This window comes from Sinocyclocheilus grahami, unplaced genomic scaffold, assembly GCF_001515645.1.
Source record: "Sinocyclocheilus grahami isolate Dianchi unplaced genomic scaffold, SAMN03320097.WGS_v1.1 scaffold1264.1, whole genome shotgun sequence".
NCBI classification, from domain to species: Eukaryota; Metazoa; Chordata; class Actinopteri; order Cypriniformes; family Cyprinidae; genus Sinocyclocheilus; species Sinocyclocheilus grahami.
In genome coordinates, this window is record NW_015506443.1 from 27436 (window position 1) to 53982 (window position 26547).

Consider the following 26547-nt stretch of genomic DNA (forward strand, 5'->3'; position numbering starts at 1 on the left):
TATATTATAGAAATTATTACTTTCATTTAGCAAGGATGTTTTAAATTGATCAAAAGTGATGATAAAGACATTTATAATGTTACAAAAGATTTCTATTTCAGATAAATGCTGTTCTTCTAAACTTTCTATTCATCAAAGAAACCTGAAAAAAATCGACTCCGCTGTTTTCAACATCATAATAATAATAAATGTTTTCTGAGCAGAAAATCTGAATATTAGAATGATTTCTGAAGGATCATGTGGCTGGAGTAATGATGCTAAAGCTCTGCTTTGAAATCACAGGAATAAATTATATTTTCAAAAAGAAAACAGTTATTTTAAATAATAAAAATATTTAAAAATGTTACCGTTTTTGCTGTATTTTGGATCAAATAAATGCAGGCTTGGTGAGCAGAAGAGAATTCTTTAAAAAAAACATTAAAAATCTTACTGTTCAAAAACTTTTGACTGGTATGTTAGCCTATAGTTTGAAGTAAAAAATATTAATATTAATAAGGAGAGTCTGAGATTTATTTGACGGTGATTTCACATTTCTTGTTTGTATGAAGGCTGAATACCAATAAAAGGTGAACATTTATTTATTTGTGCCATTTTTTAAATATTATATAATTTTATAGGAGTAGGTTTCATAGAGTTGGCAAATACATTTTTCATAAGTTTCTAGGTACAGACATCTGTTGTGGCCAGTCTTGGCCGTTTTTATGAGGCTTTTTTAATAGTGTTCATATCGATATCGGAATTATATCGTATCGATCGAAATTAAGAAATATATCGTGATATAAATTTTGGCCATATCGTCCAGCCCTACTGTGAGGGGGGTGAATTCTTTTTTTATAACTTATCCATTTAGATTATATTAAGCCTTAAAGTTTTGCATAAATAAGGGCGTGGCCACTTGAGTGACAGGTGGACTGCCGCTGCCGTCATCACCGTCAAGCTAGGCAGGCGTGGTTTCAGCAACCAGCTCCACCCACATCCCGCCTCTTTGCCCATTTTCAGTTATCCGAGAGTGACACACGGTGACGCGCTGCCAAGATGGCGACGGCCGGCTCCGCCCACTTTAGGCTTCAAAAATGCTCTTCAGAAACCTACGGGTGACGTCACGGACACTATGTCCATGTTTTTTTTACAGACGATGGTTGTACCGCTCTTCTACTTGACCTTTTATTTCAAGCTTCGCAATTGCCACCCACACTCAAAAAAAATTATAGTTATTATAAGGCATACCTATCATATTCAATAAATCGTTTCCCCCGGTTTTAAAGTATTTTGATCATGAAATTGTACAGTAATTGTTGATTTTATTTAAGGGGTACGGTTAGGGTTGGGCATAGGTTTTATAGCTATAATTACCATGCAATAGGTCTGTATTTGACTTAATAATTTATTGTACGTTTCATTAATAGCCATCGTTCTGTACTTTAGAAAATTCAAAAGCAATATAATTTGGCCTTACAAACATTTAAAACATAAAATGTACTTGAAAAGACTGAAAGCCAATGACATCCACGCTTTTTTGTCTTTGAAGGGAGACATATCTTGTATTAATATGCATAACTTGTAGAGATAATACTCTACTTGTAATACTGTGGGACGCAGACAGTACCAGTACTCTTCAGATTGGAATCTCACTTAAGATGGCAGAACACCCTGTGAAGTCAACACCGCAGGGCCCTTATGGTTGAATGGAATGCACCTCTAGTGTTTCACTAGTGTACTAGCCTTTCATTTGTGCTGTACTGGATGACTTATTCTGTGAGTGTAGAACTACTGCACTAATGTTTATCAGTTCAGTTGCCACTGTACTAGTATATCATTAGTACACTATACTAAAGATTTCTTAGCGTGGTGTACTACTAGTAACTGTACTACAACTCTAACGAAAATGAACCATGGTTTTACCACAAATAAAGAAACATGGTTAGGTAACCACAAATTGACCACGGTTTTGCTACACTATATAGTTTAATGGTATTTGTAGTCAACTGTGGTTATACAAATAGTGGTCAAAATGCCAAAAAAAAAACATGGTTACTACCTTTTAATATATTAAAACCATAGTTCATTTTCGTGAGGGAATCGTCTGAACTAGTGTCAGTTAAAAGCGGTCACCTTTTCTCCACACTGCACTTCATGAACAAACCCAAATAGTAATAGACCGTTTGTGAACGGCTCAAGAAGAGAGGCCAGGTGCGTTGCTTAAATAGCTCTTTTAGCTTTAGCCAGATAACAGAAAGCGCATTTAAATGGAATCCTGCGCGCGCACTCGAGCTCTGTTCATATGCAAATATGAGGCTCGTCACTATACTATACTCGGTCCTCCCTCACGCGCTCCCTCCTTTGTTCATAAACTTTCTTTGTTCGGAGTTTTCCCACTCTTTTGTTCAACTAACGAGTAGTGAATTACATAATTATCCACCAATTCACTTTTAATATCTCTATTCAGAGCCGTCGGTTGGAACTGACAGGAGCCCCTGACAACAGTCAACAAACACACGGTCGATAATTTAAAGTTACCCTCCATAATATGCTTATTCAACAGAGAATTTTTACAACCAATTAATGCGACATGCAGTTTATAAAACTATAATTTCATACAAGATGGACCGTATTTAGAAATTCGTATATATAGAGTACTTGTATGTATATACTTATATTCGGGTATGAATACAAATGATATCTGCAGCATCGGCGACCACGCGCTTCAGCTCACCTGTGTGGGTCCTGATGTGCGCCTTCAGGTGGGATGATTTGCCGTACACCCTGTCACACCCGTCGAAAGTACAGGGGTGACGCTTGGTGGGGGACCGGGGTGCGCCCCCTCCTCCCCAAATCTGCTGAGGGGTGTTATTGTACTGTCCCGGGACAGGGGTGGCAGAGGGGGTCATGGTCGGCGTTGGGGTGGTGGAGTCTGACAACGTGGTGTAGCCGCTCTCTCCGCACGACGAGTTGCTGCTTTCGGAGTAGGCCGACATGGGACGAAACTTGCCGTGCAGGTCGGTGAGGATCTCCGCCACCGTCATCATGTTGGCCCCCTCTAACCGGAGCGTCTCCCGCACCTCCCTGTCCTCGCGCGACCCGTCCCGCTCCGCGGCAGGAAGGCCCTGAGGAGGGGCCTGAGCCGCACCAGACACCGGGGTGGGTCGATGGAGGACGGGACCGCTGGATATCGACACCAGACACTCGGCGGCCAGATAATCCGAGTAGGCGAACGACATTTTATCGCGACTGCGTTTAACGGCAAAGCAAGAGTTATGATGGGGAGCCTCGTTTCCTGAGGGCCCGCTCGGTTCTTCTCCTTTCAACTCGTTGTTTTGTTCTCATCAGCAGCGGCCTCTGCTATCTATCTACAGTAAATACAAGCAAAACAAATGAAATAAACGATTAAAAAATACCAAAAAAGAAGTAAAAAATAATACGCTACCGGCGTATCTGCGTTTCGAGCCCCAACGTGGTGTGCTACATTGCCCCTCGTTTCATTGTGTGCTGCTAGAACCGGCAAAGCCCACGCCACGCCCCCGGCGAGTTTAGTAAACCTACTACGAAGAAGGCTTAGCTCATGAATATTAATTACGTAACGCGCCGTTCTCCCAGTCGTCTCGACGGATTGGCTGATGGGCAGACGTGAGAAAGTAGGTGGTGCTCAGAAGGCGAATAAACGAATCACGACGAGCTCATGAATATTAATTAGGATGCGCTCCAGGACGCTCCAGGAAGGTTACCAATGCTATCTAGCTACAGTAAATACAAGCAAAACAAATGAAATAAACGATTAAAAAATACCAAAAAAGAAGTAAAAAATAATACGCTACCGGCGTATCTGCGTTTCGAGCCCCAACGTGGTGTGCTACATTGCCCCTCGTTTCATTGTGTCTGCTGCTAGAACCGGCAAAGCCCACGCCACGCCCCCGGCGAGTTTAGTAAACCTACTACGAAGAAGGTAGGCGAACGACATTTTATCGCGACTGCGTTTAACGGCAAAGCAAGAGTTATGATGGGGAGCCTCGTTTCCTGAGGGCCCGCTCGGTTCTTCTCCTTTCAACTCGTTGTTTTGTTCTCATCAGCAGCGGCCTCTGCTATCTATCTACAGTAAATACAAGCAAAACAAATGAAATAAACGATTAAAAAATACCAAAAATGCTTATTTTTTTTTCTTATAATTTTTTTTTTCTTTCTTATTATTTGTATTGTGGGGGAAAACATATAATGCAATGCATTATATTGAAGTTATTCTTCAAATCAAAGATTTCACAGCAAAAATACCCATGAATCACAACCTGAAGGTGAACATTTTTACAAAAGGCCTTTTACTTGCTAAAAAAGTATAAACTTACAATGGAAGTCAATGACGCAAATTTTTGGAGGATTGTGATGCAATTAATGTTATGAAACAAATGACATTAACAAAGCCCCTAGAAATTTCTTGCAAATTCATGAGCATGTTATGAGAAGGCAGAGGCTCAGTTCAAGATGTCCATCGGTATGCTGCAAGATTTTGTTAGCTGGATGGTCCCCTGGTGGGCATCTGTCCTCTGATTGGTGTCTGAGTGTCCAGTGGGTTTTTACAAAGGCTTAACTCAACATCTATCCATTCGCTTATGTGCTTATGCTTGGTAATGGTCTCTCCTATGAAGTGCAGGGCATTACTTTGAATCCAATCACTTATGGCTATGTCTCCGGTCTGTCTAGTGCTCCAAGATCTCTGTCTAATAATGTTGCTCATCTTTTTCAGTGGTAAGTATTTAATATCATATTCTTTAATATCCCCCCATGATTATTATGAGAAAATATAGAATTCGAAGTAAGTAAATGTTTGTTTCGCCACAAAGTTTTGCATAAGTGTTAGAACTTCTATAGTGAATGGCTGTTTTTAACTTGTTAATGTTTTCTTTTACAAGCTGATTGCCACAAACTGCACCAAGATCAACGTTGCAAGTCTACTTGCCCTGGTAAGAGTATATACATGTTAATAAATATATTTTTTGCTATTCATCCATCCATATTCCACACACATATACACACACACACACACACACACACAATTATCTAAATGGCTACATAAATGCTTCTGAAATGCTTCTGACTTACCGTATGTTTAATTAATTATGATTCTTTTTATAAGACTGTAATATATATATATATATATATATAATTTAAAAAATATATAGCAAAAATGCATAAACGAGAGAGAAAAGAAATACATGTATGAATGAATAAACAAATAAATAACTTTATTTACATATCATTTTTACAATTAAGGACATGCCCAAATAGAGGTTTTCTCCAATTTAGCTCACTTCTGGGCTCAACACATATAAATATATATCTGACTTATGTTTACAGCTGTGCAGAAAGGGCAAAGGCACACATACAGATACAGTACAACCATAAACAGTGCCTGGAAAGGTCCTTCATCAGGAGGCAGTCAGTTAGCTTTGGACTGTGTTGTTGACATTGATGTCCGACCAGGATGTCCAGAAATTATATTAAAGGTATGTTCTGTTCTGTTCTATCAGTCATTCTATATATGTTATCATTTTGTCATCCATATTGATATAGCTTTTCTTCCTTTACAATGCAACATTTTTCATAACAAGCATAATATCATTTCACCATTGAGATAAAAATTGAGGCATTTGATTCCATTTCAGATCATAGCCAATATTCATATATGCCTATACCTAGATTCATTTTTTTATCTTTGCAATCATGTTTCATTTATTCCATATTTGCTATATTTATTTGTATGTAGCTAAGGAACATACAAATAAAGCATAGCTCTTCGAAAAGAGACAATTCGGTGCTACGCTTGAAGAATATAAGGTAATTTAAGTTTCTTTTGATGTGCTACACTCACTCATACTCTTCTAACATTTTCTGTGTTTGCATCCAATTAATAGAAACTAATTCCATAGTCATGCAATTTTATATCTGGTTCACAGTGTCAGAATTAATCATGTAGTGACAAACATTTGAAATAACAATACTTCAGTTGATGCCACATCACTATAATCACTCTATTGCTGCTGTAGAGAGTTAGTCTGTCATGAGTGTTAAGAGGTTGAAGGTCCATCTGGTGTTTTGATTTCTCAGAGAGTCATTGGAGAAGAACCCCCTGCGGTTCTGGCTCGAGGGGGGAAAGGTCACAAAGCTCTGCCCACAGGAGGCTGAGCAGGTGTGGACTCTCAACATCAAGAGGTCCATTCTGAGCATGTTCCAGACCTCGCACTCGGGACGAGCCAGGGAGACAATCAGAGAGGTGAGAGGAACTGTAACTCACTCTGCACGCTTGTTTGTACAGGCCCACTTTTATACAAAATCATATGCTCAATTTTGAAGTGTATTTGAGGCACTGAGTTTGTAAATTTGTAAAAAGTTGACATGGTTATTTTAACAAAACAATGCAATATATGCTACCGTTCAAAAATTTAGGGTCAATAAGAAAAAAAAATAAAAAATTAATGCAGCAAGGATGCATTCAGTTGATCAAAAGTGACATTTATATTGTTACGAAAGAATTCTATTTCAAATCAACTTTAATCAAAGAATCCTAAAAAAAAATGTTTCCACAAAAATATTAAGCAGCACAACAGTTTTCAACACTAATAATAATAAGAAATGTTTCTTGAGCCCCAAAATCTGCATATTAAATTGATTTCTGAAAGATCATGTGACACTGAAGACTGGAGTAATGATGCTGAAAATTCAGCTTTGATCACAGAAATAAATTTGATTTTTACAATAGATTCAGACAGAAAACAATTTTAAATTTAGAATAATATTTCACAATATTACTGTACTTGTGATCAAATAAATGTATCTGTGGTGATCATAAGAGACTTCTTTCAAAAACATTACAAAATCTTAGCAGCCTCAAAACTTTTGAAGAGTAGAGAAGAACTATTAATTTTAACAGCTTAATTATTAATTCATGTTTAGGGATGAACTGGACATAGGGAACAACACTGGAACTTTCCCTGTTTGAAAACAATTTTTGATTAAAATATGAAAAAAAATACATTTAAATAAAAAAAATGTTCTTAAGCCAATTTGTACTACACCATTATGTGGGGGAAAAATGCATCTTTCTTCACTGATGTCTGTTGAAGTTAACCATAAACTGTTAAAAACAGTCAATGAGTGTCACTGTATATTAAGAGCACCATCCGTTACAGCTCAAGTTAATAAAGTCAATAAAGACACTTAATACAAGCAGTTAAACATTCACCGTAACTTAGTTTATTTAAAAGCTGTTCCTCTGGGTTTCAAACACAAGACTTTTTGACCTCAATCCAAGTCTCCAGATCACTCAGTATTTATCAATGATACATCATTTATTGTGTAATTTAATAGTGCTGTCTTCAGATTGTACAACCCCAAGGAAAATCAATATATATCACTATACAGTGGAGTGAAGGACTATCTGTGGTTGTAAAGAGTCATAAATCTTAGGTTGTTTTTGAATCCCAATCTATTCCAAAACAATGCGTATTTACAAGTTTAAAGTCAACATGAAAGCATTAGCAACAATATATATAATTTAAAAAATATATAGCAAAAATGCATAAATGAGAGAGAAAAGAAATACATGTATGAATGAATAAACAAATAAATAACTTTATTTACATATCATTTTTACAATTAAGGACATGCCCAAATAGAGGTTTTCTCCAATTTAGCTCACTTCTGGGCTCAACACATATAAATATATATCTGACTTATGTTTACAGCTGTGCAGAAAGGGCAAAGGCACACATACAGATACAGTACAACCATAAACAGTGCCTGGAAAGGTCCTTCATCAGGAGGCAGTCAGTTAGCTTTGGACTGTGTTGTTGACATTGATGTCCGACCAGGATGTCCAGAAATTATTTTAAAGGTATGTTCTGTTCTGTTCTATCAGTCATTCTATATATGTTATCATTTTGTCATCCATATTGATATAGCTTTTCTTCCTTTACAATGCAACATTTTTCATAACAAGCATAATATCATTTCACCATTGAGATAAAAATTGAGGCATTTGATTCCATTTCAGATCATAGCCAATATTCATATATGCCTATACCTAGATTCATTTTTTTATCTTTGCAATCATGTTTCATTTATTCCATATTTGCTATATTTATTTGTATGTAGCTAAGGAACATACAAATAAAGCATAGCTCTTCGAAAAGAGACAATTCGGTGCTACGCTTGAAGAATATAAGGTAATTTAAGTTTCTTTTGATGTGCTACACTCACTCATACTCTTCTAACATTTTCTGTGTTTGCATCCAATTAATACAAACTAATTCCATAGTCATGTAATTTTATATCTGGTTCAAAGTGTCAGAATTAATCATGTAGTGACAAACATTTGAAATAACATAATACTTCAGTTGATGCCACATCACTATAATCACTCTATTGCTGCTGTAGAGAGTTAGTCTGTCATGAGTGTTAAGAGGTTGAAGGTCCATCTGGTGTTTTGATTTCTCAGAGAGTCATTGGAGAAGAACCCCCTGCGGTTCTGGCTCGAGGGGGGAAAGGTCACAAAGCTCTGCCCACAGGAGGCTGAGCAGGTGTGGACTCTCAACATCAAGAGGTCCATTCTGAGCATGTTCCAGACCTCGCACTCGGGACGAGCCAGGGAGACAATCAGAGAGGTGAGAGGAACTGTAACTCACTCTGCACGCTTGTTTGTACAGGCCCACTTTTATACAAAATCATATGCTCAATTTTGAAGTGTATTTGAGGCACTGAGTTTGTAAATTTGTAAAAAGTTGACATGGTTATTTTAACAAAACAATGCAATATATGCTACCGTTCAAAAATTTAGGGTCAATAAGAAAAAAAAATAAAAAATTAATGCAGCAAGGATGCATTCAGTTGATCAAAAGTGACATTTATATTGTTACGAAAGAATTCTATTTCAAATCAACTTTAATCAAAGAATCCTAAAAAAAAATGTTTCCACAAAAATATTAAGCAGCACAACAGTTTTCAACACTAATAATAATAAGAAATGTTTCTTGAGCCCCAAAATCTGCATATTAAATTGATTTCTGAAAGATCTGGAGTACTGGCTGCTTAAAATTCTGCTTTGCCATCACAGGAATAAAATAATTATTTTAAATTGGACTAATAATTTACAGTATTACTACTGTATTTCTGATCAAATAATGTAGCCTTGGTGAGCATAAGAGACATTTTTTCAAAAACATTAAAAACAAACTCTCTACTCTACTAAGTATGAGCATTAGTATACTATGAATGACACTAGATTATGATTTCTACAGAATGATGTGTATGGGACATGTATGAGTTCTTATGAACAGAGGGGACTGTCGCTGGTGAAGAGCCGAAGCCTCCAGCAGTGCCTCAGTGACAGAATCGATCAGTTTTGGAGGCACTCTGTCCCACTGAAGGATGGCATGGTGGGCCCCACTTTTTCTATTCTTCACCCAACATTCACACAACTGACCCAATGTGAATTGCCTTAAGTTTGAGTTGTTTTTATTTTGATTAGACGGTGAGTGCCGGCCTCACATGCATCCAGCTCTATGATGGAACAATGCTGAAGAAGGTCAACTGTACAGAAACAGTGTCACTGGTTCCACTGCCAGGCCTCTTAGAAGTAACAGAAACTAAAACCATTTCAAGCCTGACTCTCCTGAGAACCCTTGAAGTGATTCCATCGGATTTGGGTAAGACTAAGCTTTTGATGTTGTCGATCCAGTATGATCATGTTACTCTTTTAATGCTATATTTACTACTTTAATTGAGTATGAATATTTATGTTGACTACATTTTAACAAAAGAATTAATCTTTTTACTCAGATACACTTCTCTTGACCCTTTTGTGGATCAAATTAAATAGAGTTTTCAAACTGTGAAAAAAGTCTGCAAGAAATATAAGCTACATGCGGTTTTGTGATAGTAACATCCAATTCATGAATGAATCATTTTAGACAACTCTTTTGATCATTCGGTTCATGTGAATCTTTCAAACTCGTTCAAACGGAGATCTAAATGATTAATTTCACAAATCATCAATCTGAATCTATAATAACGTGCAATGGATCTCTATTTGGGAATCTAAAAATTATGTCCTTAATGTGATAATTTTTTTTTGTTGTTGTTTAAGAATTATGAAATGATGATTAAGTTGGTGTGCAATATCTGAATAGTTATCTGGTGAATGCATACAGACACAAATCAGAAAAGACTGGTCTCTAAATGTAAAACTTTTAAAATGTAAAACTATAATAAAACATATATGTAAAGTGTAATCATCTTCTCTGTCATTTCAGGGCAGAACGCCGGTTACTTGACCAGTATTGTGTTTGAGGCTGAAGGCCAAATCTCAGGCAGACATGGTGGACCATCAGTTCAAGAGGTTTCCAACACAGTGAGGAGGTTGTGCGCTCATCTCGCAAATCAGCAACAGGTCAGGCGCCAGCTTACAGTATTAAAGTGATTCTTTCATTCAAGATGGTAAGTTTTCCTCACTTTTCTTCATCACTCTTAGCAATCTGAGCTTCTCCTGAATCTGGTGCTCCAGTTGAGAACCTTGTCGTCCCATCAGTTGAGAGACTTGTGGCATGAGGCCTCCTTCAAATGTCGAGATGACTGGTTGGTCCTTCAAAACTTATTACATACATTAAAAATAGCGTAATGCTGGAAGATGTTTACTGATGATATATACTTTATATACGTCATAGCATGCTGTAATAAAACCATGGTACATATTCCCAAAAAAAAAAATTTGTCACACTTCTACTGTTGGAACGAGGAGACGCAGGAGTAACTCAACTTCACAAACTTTAATGAACAAGGTAACACACACGGCGATGGCGTTTAACACAGAACGCTAGACACAGGAAACACTGGACTTATAAACACAGGGAACGTAATCAGCGAGAACTGAAACAGGTGGAGTAATTAATCAACAACCATGGAAACTAATGAGGGAACACCTGAAATCAAAGAACACAAATCAACACGAGGGAGGAACTATAGGTCACAGGGAGCATATGGGGAGAAAAACACACAAAGACAGGCCTTGGGTGTGACATTTCGCCCCCCTCCCTGAAGGCACGTCCTCGCGCACATACCAACAACAAAGGGGATGAGGGGGAGTGGGCGCCTTGGAGGCCCCTCAAGGCAGGCTCAAGTGGGACAGGAAGCCTACAAGGCTGTACCGGATCTGGGTACCATGGCGGATCAGGCAGCTCACGGAGCCATGGCGGAGGAGGCAGACTAGGGAGCCATGGCAGAGCAGACAGTTCAGGAGGCCATGGTGGAGCAGGCAGTTCAGGGGGCCATGGCGGAGCAGACAGTACAGAGAGCCATGGCGGAGCCGGCAGTCCAGGGGGCCATGGTTGAGCGGCCTCCGTGGCCTTGGCCTCGGCACTCGGCCCGGCCTCTACAGCCGGAGCCCTATAGCCCCCCCCCCAAAAAAAATTCCTTGGGGAAATTTTCGGATTCTGAGACCTTCCGTTGGCCAGATGTGGGAACAGTGGCCCTCCCTAGGCTTGATTCGGGAACTGTGGCCCTCCCTGGGCCAGACGTGGGAACAGGAGCCCTCTCTGGGCTTGACGTGGTAACTGGAGCCCTCCTTGGGCTGGACGTGGGAACTGGAGCCCTTTTTGGAGCGGATTCAGAGGCTGGAGCCGACACTGGAGCAGACTCAGGGGCTGGAGCCAACAGTCTTTTCCTCTGCATTCTCCTTTTATGAGCAGAGGTGAAGGAGAGTGCTGCTGTCAGCTGAGGGCTTGGGAGTGAATTGGCCGGCGGGCTTGACAGTGGAGCGGCCAGCGGGCTTGAGAGTGCAGCGGCTGGCGGCCTCGGCTTCTGAGCGGCCGGTGGGCTTGAGATTGCAGCAGCCGGCGGATTTGACGCTGAGCTGGTTCTGAATCAGGGCCGGTCACTCTCCAGACACCGGAGGATACCTTCCCTCCAGCTCAGTCCTGTGGTGTCTGGAAGGTCCATGGGGCGACGGTAATTGGCCCCGATCCAGAACAACGAATTAAACGTGGCATCATCCAACGCTGTCATCACGGCGAGCCCGCAGAATTTCCGGGCGAATTCTATAAAAGGAAGATCTCTGCGGGCTATGGCAGCGAATCTTGCGGCGGTTTCCATTTTCGCAGGAGGGGGAAAAATGGAAAACAAAACTTTCAAAAAAGGAAACAAAAATGAGGAGAAGGGGTGTCGCTTACTGTTCGGTCCTGTGTTAAACGTCATCTCCGTGTGTATTACCGTTCATTAAAGTTTGTGAAATCGAGTTACTCCTGCGTTTCCCCGCTCCTCGTTCCGACAGTAGAAGTGTGACAGTATTGTCTAAGAAAAAAAATCGCCTCATTTAATCCTCTATTTGGGACCATGAAGTTTTTGCATTGTAACACTAACTTTAATCCCTCACCCATATTTATCATTACTGTAATGCTGAAAATCTCATTATAATTAATTTATGCACTACTGTATTGTAATTTATACAATACAGTATTATATGACCCGTTTTCTTTTTTTTTTTTAAGAATGAAATACAATAGAAATTCAGATGGGAAAAAAATATTTTTTATAAATGCAAATATAATTTCTATTTTTTTTTTAATAAGATGGAAGGGGAAAAAAATGTCAATGCATTTGTGCTCACTTACAATTGTTTTGCGGTCACCCAAGAAACTTTTGTGATGGAAATAATATGAGGGGGAAGGAAAAAACATATTTAGTGCTTTGTGAGTGAACTCAAAGTTTCATGGGGGACTAAACATGTTTTGAGAACACGAAATTTCTCAAGGGAATGTAAATGTTTCGCAAGGGAATGCAAAGTTTCTCGAGGAACGCAGATGTTTTTGAGAGAATGCAATGTTTTGCAGTGGAACGCAATACTTTTTTGAGAGAATCAAAGGATTTAAATTTGTATTCAATTAAATTATACAGCAATTACAACAATTGTTTTTAATTTCTGTGTTTTTTTCCGATGGTAATGTTGATTTTGGTGTCATGACAGGCAGCCCCTTCTAGATACTCTGTCAGCCTGTGGAACTGAGGATTGCATCCTTGTCACTACAGACCTCATACTCAACAAAGAAGTGGACCAGGAACAAATCCAACCTCTCCTCAATACTATCAGTTTTGCTTCCCACCCTACTTCATCCATGATTAGCCACCTTAGTGTATGTTTTTGAGTTGTTCAGTAACTTAATTTAAATGAATTATAATACAAAATTGAAAGTTGTCTCTTAAACAGAGTGTGACCAAGGTGATATGTGGATTTGCTGGTATTTTCTTCTTCAGGCTTTGCTGCAGATACCTCTTATCCGTCCAAAAGCACTGCTGGTTGTGTCTTCACTGGTCCACGGACTTTGTCAACAGGAACAGGGTCCATGTAACGAAATCTCTGAAGTCCAACAGTTCGTCCATGTTCTGAATCAGAGTCTTGATGCAGGATGTGAAGTGGATGATCATTTGCAGATCACAGAGGTACAGTCAGTGCTACTTACAAAATTGTAGTATGTTACTGATTACAAATTACATGTTGAAAATTGTAGTCAGTAATGAAATCAAGACAACTCATTTTAGGCAATGTATTCTGACTACGTTTGAATTACATTTAGATTACTTGTTAATCTAACTTGTTTATAGATTTGAATGGGATTTAAAAAAAAAAAGATAATAAAATGTATGACCATTAACCGACACGCAAATGTGTTGTAAAATGATTGAAATAATAACTCTAAGTTTCGGGGGGACTTCAAGTATCAAATATTTTAGGTCAAAGCGGTTTGACTGACAAAAGGTTTGGAAATCCCTGCCCCATTTTTAAGGTTCCTAATATTGTTTTGGGAGTCTCCTGCAAGAGGTTTACATGCTGCAAGGTCAAAAAATGCTTTCATTTTCTCAAAATATACATTTAATATCACCTTATTTTCCTGTGATTCTTAAACGATTAGTTCAAAGCAGTTCTAAGATTCACTCTCTCTAAACCCCGCCTTTCCGTGAGCCTACTCTGCTCTGATTGGTCAGATGGCCCAGTCTGTTGTGATCGGTCAACTGCGTACAGAGCGTGTCGGAAACGATATGCCCATTGATACAGTTCCATATTTTGAACGCTTGATAGAAAATATTAAAGGGGTCATATGATGCGATTTAAATTTTTCCTTTCTCTTTGGAGTGTTACAAGCTCTTGGTGCATAAAGAAGATCTGTAAAGTAGCAAAGACGGCCGCCGCTCACTCTAGCCCCCGTCCTCCGCTCACTCTAGCCTGCCGTGTGTGGCGCTGTGTTTCGTTGTGAAAGCGAAATTACTTTGTTTGGCCTTCCAAAAGAGGACACGACTAGAAATCAGTGGTTAAGTTATATTTACAACACTGTTCCAGAACAGTTCAACCCAAATATTCAGATGTGTGCAGCGCATTTTATGGAGGACTGTTTCCTGATCCTGGTAGAGTAGACTACAATGCTGGCTGCTCTGACTCACAGACTGTAAGTATGTTTTTTTATATTTAAAGAATTTGCCACTGATGATTCAAACGCAAGTTTTGAGCAGTGTAGAGTAGCGTTTGTAGTTTGTAATTTCTCCGATCACAAATGCAGACATGGTTTTATGTTTACGTGGCGCGATGCAATGCAGCGAGTAAAAAGACAGTATAGGTCATTATAATCTGTAATTATGTCCCCACTGGATGCAACAAATGCCTCGTTTATAATAGGTTTTAATGTTTTTGTCTCGTCGCTCCGGCCGGGACAAGGCATCACAGTATGGCAAGGGGCGTAACATTTCCGTCACACGCTTGAGGTATTCGGCCAATCACAAAGCACTGGATAGCTGGCCAATCAGAGAGCACCTCGAACGGCGGGGCATAGAGGAGAAACAACAATGTACAGTATATGGAAAATAATGTGTTTTTTGAACCTTAAACCGCATAAACACATTTCATTACACCAAATGCACAAAATAATGTTCTTTTTAGCAACATCATATGAGCCCTTTAACATCTATTATTTATTATACTTACAGGTTGTGATTCAGTTGAGTCAGCAGGTCCAAATAAACTGGGTACTGAGCCATCTTTCAAGAGCAAGCGCTTTGTATACCCCACTTTGAACTCCCCGAGATTAGAGAAGCCGTCGTCAGTAAAATGATGGGAACACAAAAAAAGATTGGCATTGTACTGCTGTGCTACAGTGGAAAAATTAATTTTAACCACTGATGCTTTGCAGCCTCATCTTTTGGAAGTGAAAATAAAACGAATTTACTTTCACAGTGTAGGACAGAGCGTGTGTGGCAACATGATGTTAGCCACACAAACAAGCTACAGTGTTTGAGAGCGGGGTCAAGTTGTTCACGGCCGGCCAACGTAGAACAAAGGCGGTCATTATGCCTTACCATTATGTCTTACCTAGTTGACAACTCGTTTAGGCTGTTCAGAGTCGATTCTTTCTTTTGGGAGACAATAACTTTATTTTTTTTTAATAGTCAACATAATGGCACAAATACTTGAGCTTGACTCATACTGAACCTGAAATATGGCTTTAAACTGTTCTGTACCTCTTGTGCAGCTGCTGCATGTGTTGAAAGCAGTGGAGAATGCAGGAGCGGCTACATCAGATCTCATCCCCACACTGAGCCGCTGTGTGCAGAATCAGTCTGTGCCGCTGGAGCTTCGGCTGGCAGCTGTACGAGCATTCAGGAGAATCCCATGCCATCATGACGTCAGTATCACCGAACAATTTACGATACGATTAACACTGGACATGCATGTGTGTGCTGATACATTTGCATTGATGTTATGTCTATTATGGAATGACTTATGTTCTTGCATTATGTTCTTTCTTATGTTATCAGAGGACAACTCTTGCTCGGGCATTTCAAAGCCAGCAGGAGAATGTGGAGGTCAGAATCGCAGCATATCAGCAGCTCATGCATTGTCCAAACCAGGAGATTTTCACAATTGTGAAGACGACTTTAAGCATTGAGAAGTCTAGTCAAGGTATTGAGTTATTGAATATTATTTATTATGACTAACTCAAATTTGCTACATTATTTCAACACGGCCAGAGAAAGTGTGAAAATCAAATGCTTTTGATATGGATAGATAAATATTCAATGGGTAAATTCTGGTACAATTACTTTTTTTACATATATAATATATCTGAAATAAAAAACAAAAACCTGTTTAGTACCAAGCCTTCAAAATTGGGTTGAGGTTTGAAAGTCAGTGCAAAAATGTTAATTAAAATATGGCCTTTGTCAGACTCTGTTCCGTGTTTTGTATTTTGCTCCCCATGTACTCCATGTCCTGGGGTAAGTTCAAGCTCAAACCGGTGTGCACCGGTTTTCTACGGTTTCCGGTTTGTACGACATGTTTTCTGGAAACGGTGTGCAACGGGGTTTGAGATGCGTTTTCTCTTGTTTGGTGGGTGTGTCAAACATGTCAGCCCAATCAGCAGCAACATGTATATAAACCACGCAGCATTAAAGAGACGGCTTGCACAATGTAATTAACATCCAAATAAATTCACAAGAGCAAGTATATTGTTTGCACATATTTATTTACATTAAAGGCAAAATAACTCAAATAAGAGCACAAGTATAGATCTGGAACTTCTTTAAGTCTGTCTAAATATCATTTAGTAATTGCAATGTCTTCTGGTCCATATCCTTTCCTTAGGAAGGTGTGCTAGACACTGATTAATGTAACATAAAAATACTATACATATTTATATATTTTGCTACTGTATTATGGAGTGACACTTTCATAAACTTTTCTATACCCCTCTGATTATATAATGGTAAATAGGTAAATATCAAATCTGACAATTCACGTCCTAGGCAGAGCATTCAATCTTCTGGAGGTGAAAATCCAATTTGTTCAACATCTGTTTGTATTTTCCACAAAACTAATCTAAATTGAAACTATTTACTGTTTACTGTACTGTTTACTGACTAGGTTTATTCCTAGTCTTATTGTTCATCAGTGAACTCTATTCCAATAAAAATAAGGTTGTCTTCATAATCTTTCATCATAATGTAATTACTTGCTTTACATCTGAAATAATTTTTTTGTTCGAGTACAACTAGGTGAGGGTTTTCAAACTGTAGTCCAGAAACACGCATATTTCCATGAGGGGTCTGTAGAAAAATAGAGAAAAAATAAAATAGCTAATAATAATTTACAAGACCAAATATATTAAAAGATCCAAATATTATTTTAAAATACATATTTGCTTATTTGAATGCATATTTAAAACAATTATATTTGTCACCATATAAATGGGGTTTTAAACATGGAAAATATTATATTAAAATATAGCTGCCTTTAATTAAAAAATCGGTCCCTTGTAAGGGGATAATCATGTTAATCATGGGCATCAAAAACTGGAACCAAATGTTTGAAGACCCCTAAATTTAGGCTGTGCAGGGATATAGTTAATGGTAGCCAAAACACAAATAGCTATTGTAATATGTGACCCTGGACCACAAAACCAGTCATAAAAGTCAATTTTTCGAATCTGAATTTTTTGGGGAATCCGAGGGTGCAAAAAAAATCCAAATATTGAGAAAACCGCCTTTAATGTTGTCCTAATGAAGTTCTTAGCAATGCATATTACTAATCAAAAATTAAGTTTTGATATATTTACAGTAGGAAATTTGAAAAATATCTTCATGGAACATGATCTTTACTTAATGTCCTAATGATTTTTGGCATAAAAGAAAAATCTATCATTTTAACCCATACAATGTTTTATTGGCTATTGCTACAAGACTGGTTTTGTGGTCCAGGGTCACATATAGTTTTTTTTGTTTTCGAGTCAGTAATGTAGCCTTTCCCATATAATGCCAATAACCAAAAGATAAAATCTGGTCTTTTTCTGTTTTTATTTTTTTTTAAGTCAAAAATATATATCATTACAGAAGTTAAATGAGTACCCATAACCCCTTGTCTAGGCCATGTGAGAAATTGGTTAATGTTATTAAAAAAAAACATAAATATTTAGCTATTTTAGTTTTTAAGTAGCATATATTTTTGTTCAGTGATAGTAATTATTTTCATCGATTATTTAGATTAGCCTAAGAATGGAAAACCTAGAGCCTGTTCTGAAGAAAATCTTTGAGGAGCATCCTCTAGCATCAGCTGAACACTCCAGACCTAAGGGTCGAACAGACTCTATGAGACATGAACAGAAAGGACGAAACAGAGACGAGGAACAAGGAGGCCGTGATGGCTGTCAGTCCACAGGTTTGAGTTCCATCAAGACTAAGGTGAGAGTCTTGCAGATTGTGGGTTTGTGTCTGTTATTTGGCTCCACATCCGGCATGACCAATATTTCTATTTAAGTTCACAGAGCAGAGGAAAAGAGATAGTAGGTTCCGATGTTGGATGAATGTGAAGATGTTCGGCAACGACCTCACCTTTATGACCTGTGATGATCTCTATGCATATCAGAGAAAGCTATCACTTAGTACAGCTGGTGTTGTTGTCAAATTGTTAAAGGTAAGAAACAATTTCTCAAGTTGTTACTTAAAGGAGCATTCTGGGTTTAATCCTTACTTTGGTCACATTTAAGGTCAAATTCTCACTATTAACTATGACTTTTGCCTCAATAAACTCCTAATTTGCTGCTTATTAATAGTTAGGAAGGTAGCTGGTAAGTTTAGGTATGGGGTTGGATTAAGGGATCTAAAATATAAATAAGGCATTAATATGTGCCTATAAGTACTAATAATCAGCCAATATGCTAGCAATATGCATGCTAATAAGCGACTAGTGAGAATTGGTCCCTAAAATGAAGTGTTACCCTTACTTTTTTTAATATTATAGCTACAATATGTGAACAGTATGCATGTAAACATGATTTAAGTTTGAAAAAAAACAACAAAAAAGACTTAATAACCTTGTCTGTGTAAAGGTACAACCAATTTTATAACTTCAACGTCATGATAATATAATACCTAAAACCCCAAAGTGACTAAAAATGATTTACAACTCACATACAACGCAAGTTTAAACAAAAGAATAAATGTAAGTGCTTTCATAGAATGATAAGCTTCACATTTCTGCTTTTAAATCAATAAACCTTGATGTTTGCTTTTTTTCTTAAGAGATAATGTGGTTAATAACATTATGCCTTAAATGCTGTCGAGTGAGCGAAATAAGCTGATTTAATAATTGTCACCTTATCATATAAGCCAAAATTTTCATATTGTTATGTCTGTAGTATATTTGGTTGTAAATACTGTAATAATTTTAATTGATTTCCTTTTCCCAGGGTCAAGAGATTAAAATAAGTCATAGGCCTATTGTTCTGGCGGAGGAGCTGGTTTTGCCATCTCTCTCTGGATTACCCATGAGGCTAAGCATCAACATGTCCACTTTGTTCTCCCTCAGGATTAAAGGCATTGCTAACTATAAGAATTGGTCACATTTCTCTCTGGCTGGCTATGTCAAACCAAAGTATGTCTCATGAAGTTTTGAAAATGGCAGTGTGCTGTCAGGTTGAAGTTATGATGGCAAGTCAACTCTTGTTTCTCCTTTTGCACAGTGCATTGGTTGCTATCTCCGTGAGAGCTGGAGTGGATGGAGCGTTTGGTCGTTTGGGATTAGAGTGGGTCACTCAACTCAAAACCTTCACCAGCTTGGATGGAGCTGTATATCTGCATCATGGACAGAGCCTGAAGGTGGTTCTCAATACTCCAGAAGATGTCATGGATGTACTGACCTTCAAGTATGAAAAATATTCACATTATCTTTTGAATATATCAATTCATTTTGATTATATACATTTGATTATATATATACAGTATATTGGTACTGTCAAATCGATTAATCACGATTAATCGATTTGACATGCATATTGCAACAAAACTGATGTTTATTAATATTTGAAGAATGTTTGTCCTCAAAAGTCATGTGGTGTGACTACAATTCAGAAACAGGAAATTATATCACAGAGAAGACCCTAACAACTGTTATGTCAAGTTTTTACTTTTTATGTCAAAACAAGTTTAGTTTGGGTTGTAAAATGTCATTTGGTGCGACTCTCTAAAAACTTGAATCTACAATGAAATTTGTAAAAAAAAAAATACATTTTGAAAATAATGATTATGATGTGTACACTTGCATGTATTTAATGCGTAACAACATGTTATTACTTACATGATGGTTGCACCACAGAACATTGTAGTGAACATCATTCAATTTTATTCTTAAAAGACATTTTTCAAAACCATATGAAACCAACTTTAATGCAAAGAATACATTGGCACATGTTTTAAACCACATGTTCTTAAAGATTTTTCCTTTTCTTAATTGTAGACACTTTTATTTGTCACTGACCTATAAACAGTTGTTTTATCTTGACTCTAAAATCGCTTGATCGTCTACTCGAAACAGCTCCAGAATGTATCGTGTGAGTGGGGAAAGTAAAGAGGAGCTCATAGCTACAAGAAATCTCAAGGAGAAGAACACTTGCACTCCTAAAGCATGTGAGTATATTTAAAACAACAAAAGTTATATGTTTCTTAACATTTTTCTTTGTGGAAAGACATAAAAGGTGTATTTGGCGTATTTTACATATTTGAATGGTTATTTTGTCAGGGTCTAAGATGGTTGGATGGCAGTTGTGCTCTGATATCATTTATCCTTTGACACTGATGGGAAAAGGCTTCCCACCACTGGACCCCGTTCTTTTTACTCTCAGACTCCAAAAACTAGACACTGGTCTCAACCAGTACCTCATGGAGGCAGCCTATACTTTTGTACCCCAGGTAGGGAAGATATCTGACATCTGTCCATTCAAGTTAAGAAGGTCAAAATAAACTCCTCATTAAATTGTTCTTTCTGTACTTCTTGTGGATCTTACGTTTGACAGCGTAATTCCTGGATGCCACTGGAAGCCACTCTGCTTCTCTTTCTTGGCACACCGCAATCCATTATCCCCAGAGATGTGTCCCTGGATGTCAATCTCAGTCCAAAAAGGCTGATTCTAAAAATAACACATCCCCTAAAAACCATTCACATTCAAGGTTTCAAAACCACTTCAAAAATGGATTTCCTAATGAATATTTCAAGGCTGATTTCAAACTAGAACACAAAACAACTGTACTTACATAACTTTGTTTCTTTGTTAAATAATAAGTAGTAATTATAATAGTATTTAGTATTGAGAAACGGCGTGCGTGTTTGCGAAGGTGAATTTAGTTACATTATTCCGCCATTAAGGCCCCAATGTACTCAAAACGAAGTTCTTTTTCGTTCTTCATTTAGGGGTAAAATGAAGTTCGAAATACGTGAGCAGCGGTATACTGTTATCGAACATCCCGACGCCGCCCACTCTGATGAAAGCGACGTTTAAATAAATATGTAAATATGTGCTGCACGCTTTCCTCTCAGTAAAAAAAGAAACATAACAAAAATGGAAAAAACAGCAAGCATTTTTTATAAAAAAGCATCTGTTTATAGCAACATGGGTATTGCACAAGCTCTGCAAATTAGCACTCCCGTGAAGTCCCGTCACGTGTATTTACATGGCACTTTATTCAATATATAGCTTAAAAGCAAGCAGCAGTATTAAACATGAAAAACAGTGTCAGTGTCTCATTTCATCAAAAGCAAAACTTAATTTGCTATTATGAGGCTACGTTCATGTTTTTACTCGCAGACATTTCACCTCCAAGCACTGCTACTTGTGTGATATTGCTCATTTGTACACCATAAAATGACTGATATTTATTAAGTGATTACACAGCCCTGCATCTTGAAAAATAATATTGCATTTGATGATGCTGAATTAAAAGAAAAATCAATACTTTTCATCACATACAGTTTTTTTTCCACAAAATATCATAATATAATTTTTCACAAAAATTCAAAAAAGGTTTTTCAAATTGTATTTGTGTTAGCTTCAGTGCTTCAGTCTGACTATTAAACATCATTTCAAAAAATAAAAAAAAAGAAGTTGAAATCGCTAATTTGTTTCCTCCACAAAAGCATTTTTCATCACTTGAAAATGAAGATCGTGGTAGATAAAAAAATTTCATGTTAAAACTCAATGTCTCTTTAGACAAAAGAAAGGGATTTTTATTTCCAGAACTGTAAATTTGTGCTCTATAGTTGTTATTTCTCTGGAACAGTGATGTGATTTGCGGCCAGCTCTTTTTGTTCTGCTTTTTTCTTGCAGTGTACAGTTAAAAAGGAAGAGGAGACGTTTAATGCTCACTTGAGTGGAACTCTACCAGATGATCAAGAGTGGCGGCTATCTCTTTCAGCAGATATTTTCAATTCAATACAAGATCTCGCTGCTTTACCTAATTCAGCTAGTTTAGTTGGAGTACTAACCCAGTCAAAGGGTCTAACTGAAGGTAAATCCAAGAGCAATGTGCTGATGCATTTACTCATTATGCAAATTCAACATTTTCAGGAAGTTCTATATCTTTCAGGGAGGTCAACTTACGATTACTTAAAACAAAATTATTCAAGTAGAATTCAAGTTTATTTATTCATTGCATTACACAATGGGCTAAGTAAGTTCACCACCCAAATACAGCATCTAATTGAATGTGTTTGTCTCATATGTACATGTTAGTGCTTGCTACTTTCATGTTGTTGTGTGTTTGTGGTGCAGGAGAGCTTACTGTAGTAGTGGACGATGCTGTATATGGGCTGGAAGTGACCCGTCAGCATGACAGGAAGTCTGGAGAAGATCTTCGTGCCTTACTATGTCTAGTTGCTATGGAAGAGTCACTGTGTGTAAACATCAACAGTAATTTAACACATTGTGGGTGCAGACATCTTCATACCCAGCTGTCTCACACTTTCCCTTGGCTTCGTTCTGCAGGTATGTTCAGCAGCATTAGCAGACTCTTGTTATGGCTGTGAAGTGGAGAGTAGTATGTTTCTGTCTCTGTCTATTCGAGCAGGGCTTCCGCTGAACAGCAGCGCAGGTGTGTTTGTAAACTGGAATGACAGCAGTGTCTGTGCCCTACTGACGCTGCATGCAGGGGCCAGCGGCCTGAGAGCCACACTGGAGCAGACTTCACACCACAGCTCACAAACTACTGGATGCTCTCAGGTTAGAGTATCACAGTCATTCAGTAATTGTGAATCGCTGAAAGGCTCCCATAGTTCTCAATTCTCATTCACACCAGCTAACACACAAGAACAAATGCAGTATTTGTGCGGTTTCTATTCCTCCTTGTTCCTCTTCTATGTCAATGAATTGGCTGAACTTCCTGGCTGTATGCAAACAAAGAAGTTGCTGTGTATTAACTAATTCACCAGATTTGAACTGACGAAAGTCAAGATGTTCAGCGAATAATGAGTAATGCGTCATATGAACTACTTTATGGGGCTTTTATGGTCATTTTTGCCTTTTTATGAGCTTGACAGTCATAGTCTTTTATTCTGCTTAAACCAAAAAATTAAAATTTGAGGTTTATCCACTTACCCCCAGGGCATCCACGATGTAGGTGACTTAGTTTCTTCAGTAGAACACAAACGAAGATTTTTAACTCAAACCGTTGCAGTCTGTCAGTCTTATAATGGAGGTGAATGGGAATTACGGCTTTGAGACTAAAAAAAAAACACACAAACAAAACCAAATTAAACTCTGCATCTTGTGACGATGCATTGATGTGTAAAGACACGAAACGATCGGTCTGTGCAAGAAACTGAACAGTATTTATATCGTTTTTTACCTGTGATGCACTGCAATGTCTGAACTGTCCTGAGCGCGTCCTCGACAGCCAGCACGTGACGCGTCTTCTTGCTTTAAGACGGCTCGCAGACTTATAAGTGCATTACCGCCACCTATCTCTCAAATGGACCATTGACACTCTATCTACAATCTCAATTAGGAGTGTCAATGGTCCACTTGAGAGATAGGTGGCGGTAATGCACTTATAAGTCTGCGATCCACCGTAAAGCAAGAAGAAGATGCGTCACGCGGCGGCTGACGAGAACGCGCTCGGGACGCGCTCAGGACAGTTCAGACATTGCAGTGCATCAGAGGTAAAAACATGATATAAATACTGTTAATTTTCTTCCACAGACTGACCATTTCGTGTCTTTGCACATCAATGTATCGTCACGAGACGCAGGTTTTTTTTATTTTAATCTCAAAGCCGTGATTCCCATTCACTTCCATTATAAGACTGACAGACTGCAATGGTTTGAGTTAAAAAATCTTTGTTCTACTGAAGAAACAAAGTCACCTACATCTTGGATGCCCTGGGGGTAAGCAGATAAAACATCAAATTTTCATTTTTGGGTGAACTATCCCTTTAAGCAGAATAAAAGACTATGACTGTCAAGCTCATAAAAAGGCAAAAATGACCATAAAAGCCCTATAAAGTAGTTCATATGATGCATTACTCATTTTTTGAGTTTTCATTTTTGGGTGAACTATCCCTTTAACATCTTTCATACTCGCTAATGGTCCATTACCATTATTTAATGTAATAATACATTGAATATGAAATTTTCTCACCCTCGTTCTTCTGTGGAGCACAAAAGAAGATCTTTTGAAAAATGTTCATTGTATGGCCAAAAACACTGAGACGTTTTTCAAAATCTTATTTTTTATTTTGGGTTCTAGAGAATGTTTAATAAGCAAATAATTTTGGTGACCATTGACGTCCACTGTAAGAACCAAAAAACACAGACATTTTGTCAAAATATCTTATTTTAAGTTCCACTGAAGAAAGAAAGTCATGCAGGTTTGGAACAACACGAGGGTGAGAAAATGATGACAGACTATTAATTTTTAGGTGAACTATACATTTAATATTTCTCTCACACTGTATACATTTTTTTTATAAAAAACTATGTAGCTGCCTTTATATGTCAGGAAAGGGGATCATCATCGATCACAAGGGTCCTTGGTGTCAAAAAGTTTTTTTGCAATGGAATAAATAAATCTGCTAGTCCCGAAACCTTTCTAACACCTATATAGGTTGAACTTGGATCTGTGTTTGTTTTGAAAACACCTGTGATGCATACATTAATCACACTTAAACACAGATTGATAATTACTTATTGAAGAATAAACAGCATCAGTTTAACATGCATTAGTATCTATGTGGATGCTCCAGAAACCCCTTCTACACTCTGGGTCATTTCCCATGTTGATGAAGGGAAATGCCTCTGATTCCACACTCCTCTCCTACGAGCAAAGCAAACTGAAGGCCTGGAGGCTTGTTTTTACAGGTGAACTGCACAGAGGGGATCGACACAGGCCACCTGCTGGCCGTCTGCTCTGGGCAAGACCAGGAAGACTCACTGAAGGTATGTGGGTGAGAACATTTAAGAGCGTTTTTCTTCTTTTGAAGAATGGTTCAGTGATCGTTGTGAACATTGGATTGTGCTTGTATCATATGGTGAAGCACATCTGAACCCGTCCTGATATTTGTGTAGGTTGGAATCAGAGCTAGTCTTTATAACTCCCAGAGGTCAGCTTTCTCATTCGATCTTCAAGGTCACCACGATATCTCCAGGTACAGAAGTCTTGTAGGAAATGTCACAAAATTATTTCTTATTAGTTGAATGTACAGTACATGTATGAGTAGACTATCCAACTAACTCTTTTGTATTTTTTAGCATTGGACTAATGGTGAACATTTCCCACAACATATCTGCTTTGCATTCATACCTGCCATTTGAGTTTCACTCAAAATCACAGGTATGATACAATCATTTTTAATGTTTGTTTTTAATTACTGTGGTTATTTTTTGAAAGGAATAGTACTCTAAACATTTTAAAGGAGCATTCAGTACTTCTCTGGCTAGCATTTGCATCGCTATTCTTCATGTACTTTACGTACCGATACCACAATGGTGTTAGATGCTGCACTGCCATCTATATTGTCCCTGAGTTTTATATAAATTACACTGATATTGGTGAGTTTAGAGAGTGGTCTACACAATAATTAACCCCTCACATGTTCAACCAAAAAGAACCGCGCATTGCTTTGCATCAAATCTTTACACCTGTTTACTGTCTTTACTTTCTGTCTTCTGGCTTCAGACATTTTCTGCTGCTTCTCCCATTGTTACCGCTGACAAAGCCCAATAATAAGGATGTTTTGTCAAATTTTTGCTCTGTGAATCACCAAACAACACTACTAGCGTATCTACACTGGCAGCAGCCAATGAATGTGAGGATTCTCTCTTGCGTCTAGTGAAACACTGCAGGTCATGTCATTTCAGCATGGTGAAATATACTGAGCAGTGTTAGGGAGTAACTAGATACATGTAACGGTGCACTCAAAAAAATGCTGGGTTAAATACAACCCAGAGCTGGGTAAAATAGGGACAAACCCAGCACTTGGTTGTATTTAACCCAGCCTTTTTTTTAGAGTGTGTTACGTAATTTAATTACAAAATAAATTTAACTGTATTCCATTACAGTTACTGAGCAAAAAATTTGCAATTAAATTACAGTTACTTATGAAAATATTAACAATTACACACACACACACACACACACACACTCTAAAAAATGCTGGGTTAAATATAACCCAGCGCTGGGTTAAAAAGGGACAAACCCAGCTATTGGG

The 26547-nt window shown here is 37.9% G+C and overlaps 3 protein-coding genes across 6 annotated transcripts in view; 2 read left to right on the forward strand and 1 right to left on the reverse strand.

Annotated features, from left to right (window-relative positions):
- Nucleotides 1-2623: 2623 nt before the first annotated feature.
- On the reverse strand, nt 2624-3876 carry LOC107568631 (Krueppel-like factor 13). 4 transcript variants are annotated; one of them, XM_016254603.1, is made up of 2 exons: nt 3813-3876; nt 2624-3343 (listed from the first exon to the last, which is right to left on the reverse strand). In XM_016254603.1, the coding sequence occupies exon 2, from the start codon at nt 3216-3218 to the stop codon at nt 2652-2654; it is 567 nt and encodes a 188-aa protein (XP_016110089.1). In that variant the 5' UTR covers nt 3219-3343; nt 3813-3876; the 3' UTR covers nt 2624-2651. The 4 variants fall into 4 exon arrangements, with proteins under 4 accessions (XP_016110089.1, XP_016110088.1, XP_016110086.1 ...); XM_016254602.1 differs by having other exon boundaries at nt 2624-3347; nt 3813-3837; XM_016254600.1 differs by lacking the exon at nt 3813-3876 and adding an exon at nt 3425-3498 and having other exon boundaries at nt 2624-3347.
- A 389-nt stretch (nt 3877-4265) lies between these two features.
- On the forward strand, nt 4266-15968 carry LOC107568618 (uncharacterized). The gene is made up of 13 exons (XM_016254582.1): nt 4266-4283; nt 4733-4734; nt 5344-5424; nt 6094-6259; nt 8487-8648; nt 9321-9419; nt 9512-9689; nt 10296-10432; nt 10514-10617; nt 13001-13166; nt 13288-13473; nt 15552-15708; nt 15838-15968. The coding sequence occupies exons 1-13, from the start codon at nt 4266-4268 to the stop codon at nt 15966-15968; spliced, it is 1587 nt and encodes a 528-aa protein (XP_016110068.1).
- A 2101-nt stretch (nt 15969-18069) lies between these two features.
- LOC107568620 (uncharacterized) overlaps nt 18070-26547 on the forward strand; it is a 26764-nt gene continuing 18286 nt past the window's right edge. Inside the window, exons 1-12 of the mRNA XM_016254583.1 lie at nt 18070-18255; nt 19263-19447; nt 19536-19718; nt 20387-20478; nt 20591-20760; nt 20865-21064; nt 22145-22353; nt 22617-22829; nt 22912-23063; nt 25199-25276; nt 25406-25485; nt 25589-25670. Coding sequence (XP_016110069.1) covers nt 18070-18255; nt 19263-19447; nt 19536-19718; nt 20387-20478; nt 20591-20760; nt 20865-21064; nt 22145-22353; nt 22617-22829; nt 22912-23063; nt 25199-25276; nt 25406-25485; nt 25589-25670 — 1830 coding nt within the window. The remainder of the gene's footprint in view (nt 18256-19262; nt 19448-19535; nt 19719-20386; nt 20479-20590; nt 20761-20864; nt 21065-22144; nt 22354-22616; nt 22830-22911; nt 23064-25198; nt 25277-25405; nt 25486-25588; nt 25671-26547) is intronic.

Excerpts from the sequence above, each read along its gene's own strand:
- LOC107568631 (XM_016254603.1), bottom strand. The coding sequence starts at position 3,218 with ATGTCGTTCGCCTACTCGGATTATCTGGCCGCCGAGTGTCTGGTGTCG.
- LOC107568618 (XM_016254582.1), top strand. Across the intron at positions 5,425-6,093 it reads AGGTCCTTCATCAGGAGGCA|AGAGTCATTGGAGAAGAACC; the intron begins GTCAGTTAGCTT and ends TTGATTTCTCAG. Across the intron at positions 15,709-15,837 it reads CCCATGCCATCATGACGTCA|AGGACAACTCTTGCTCGGGC; the intron begins GTATCACCGAAC and ends TTATGTTATCAG.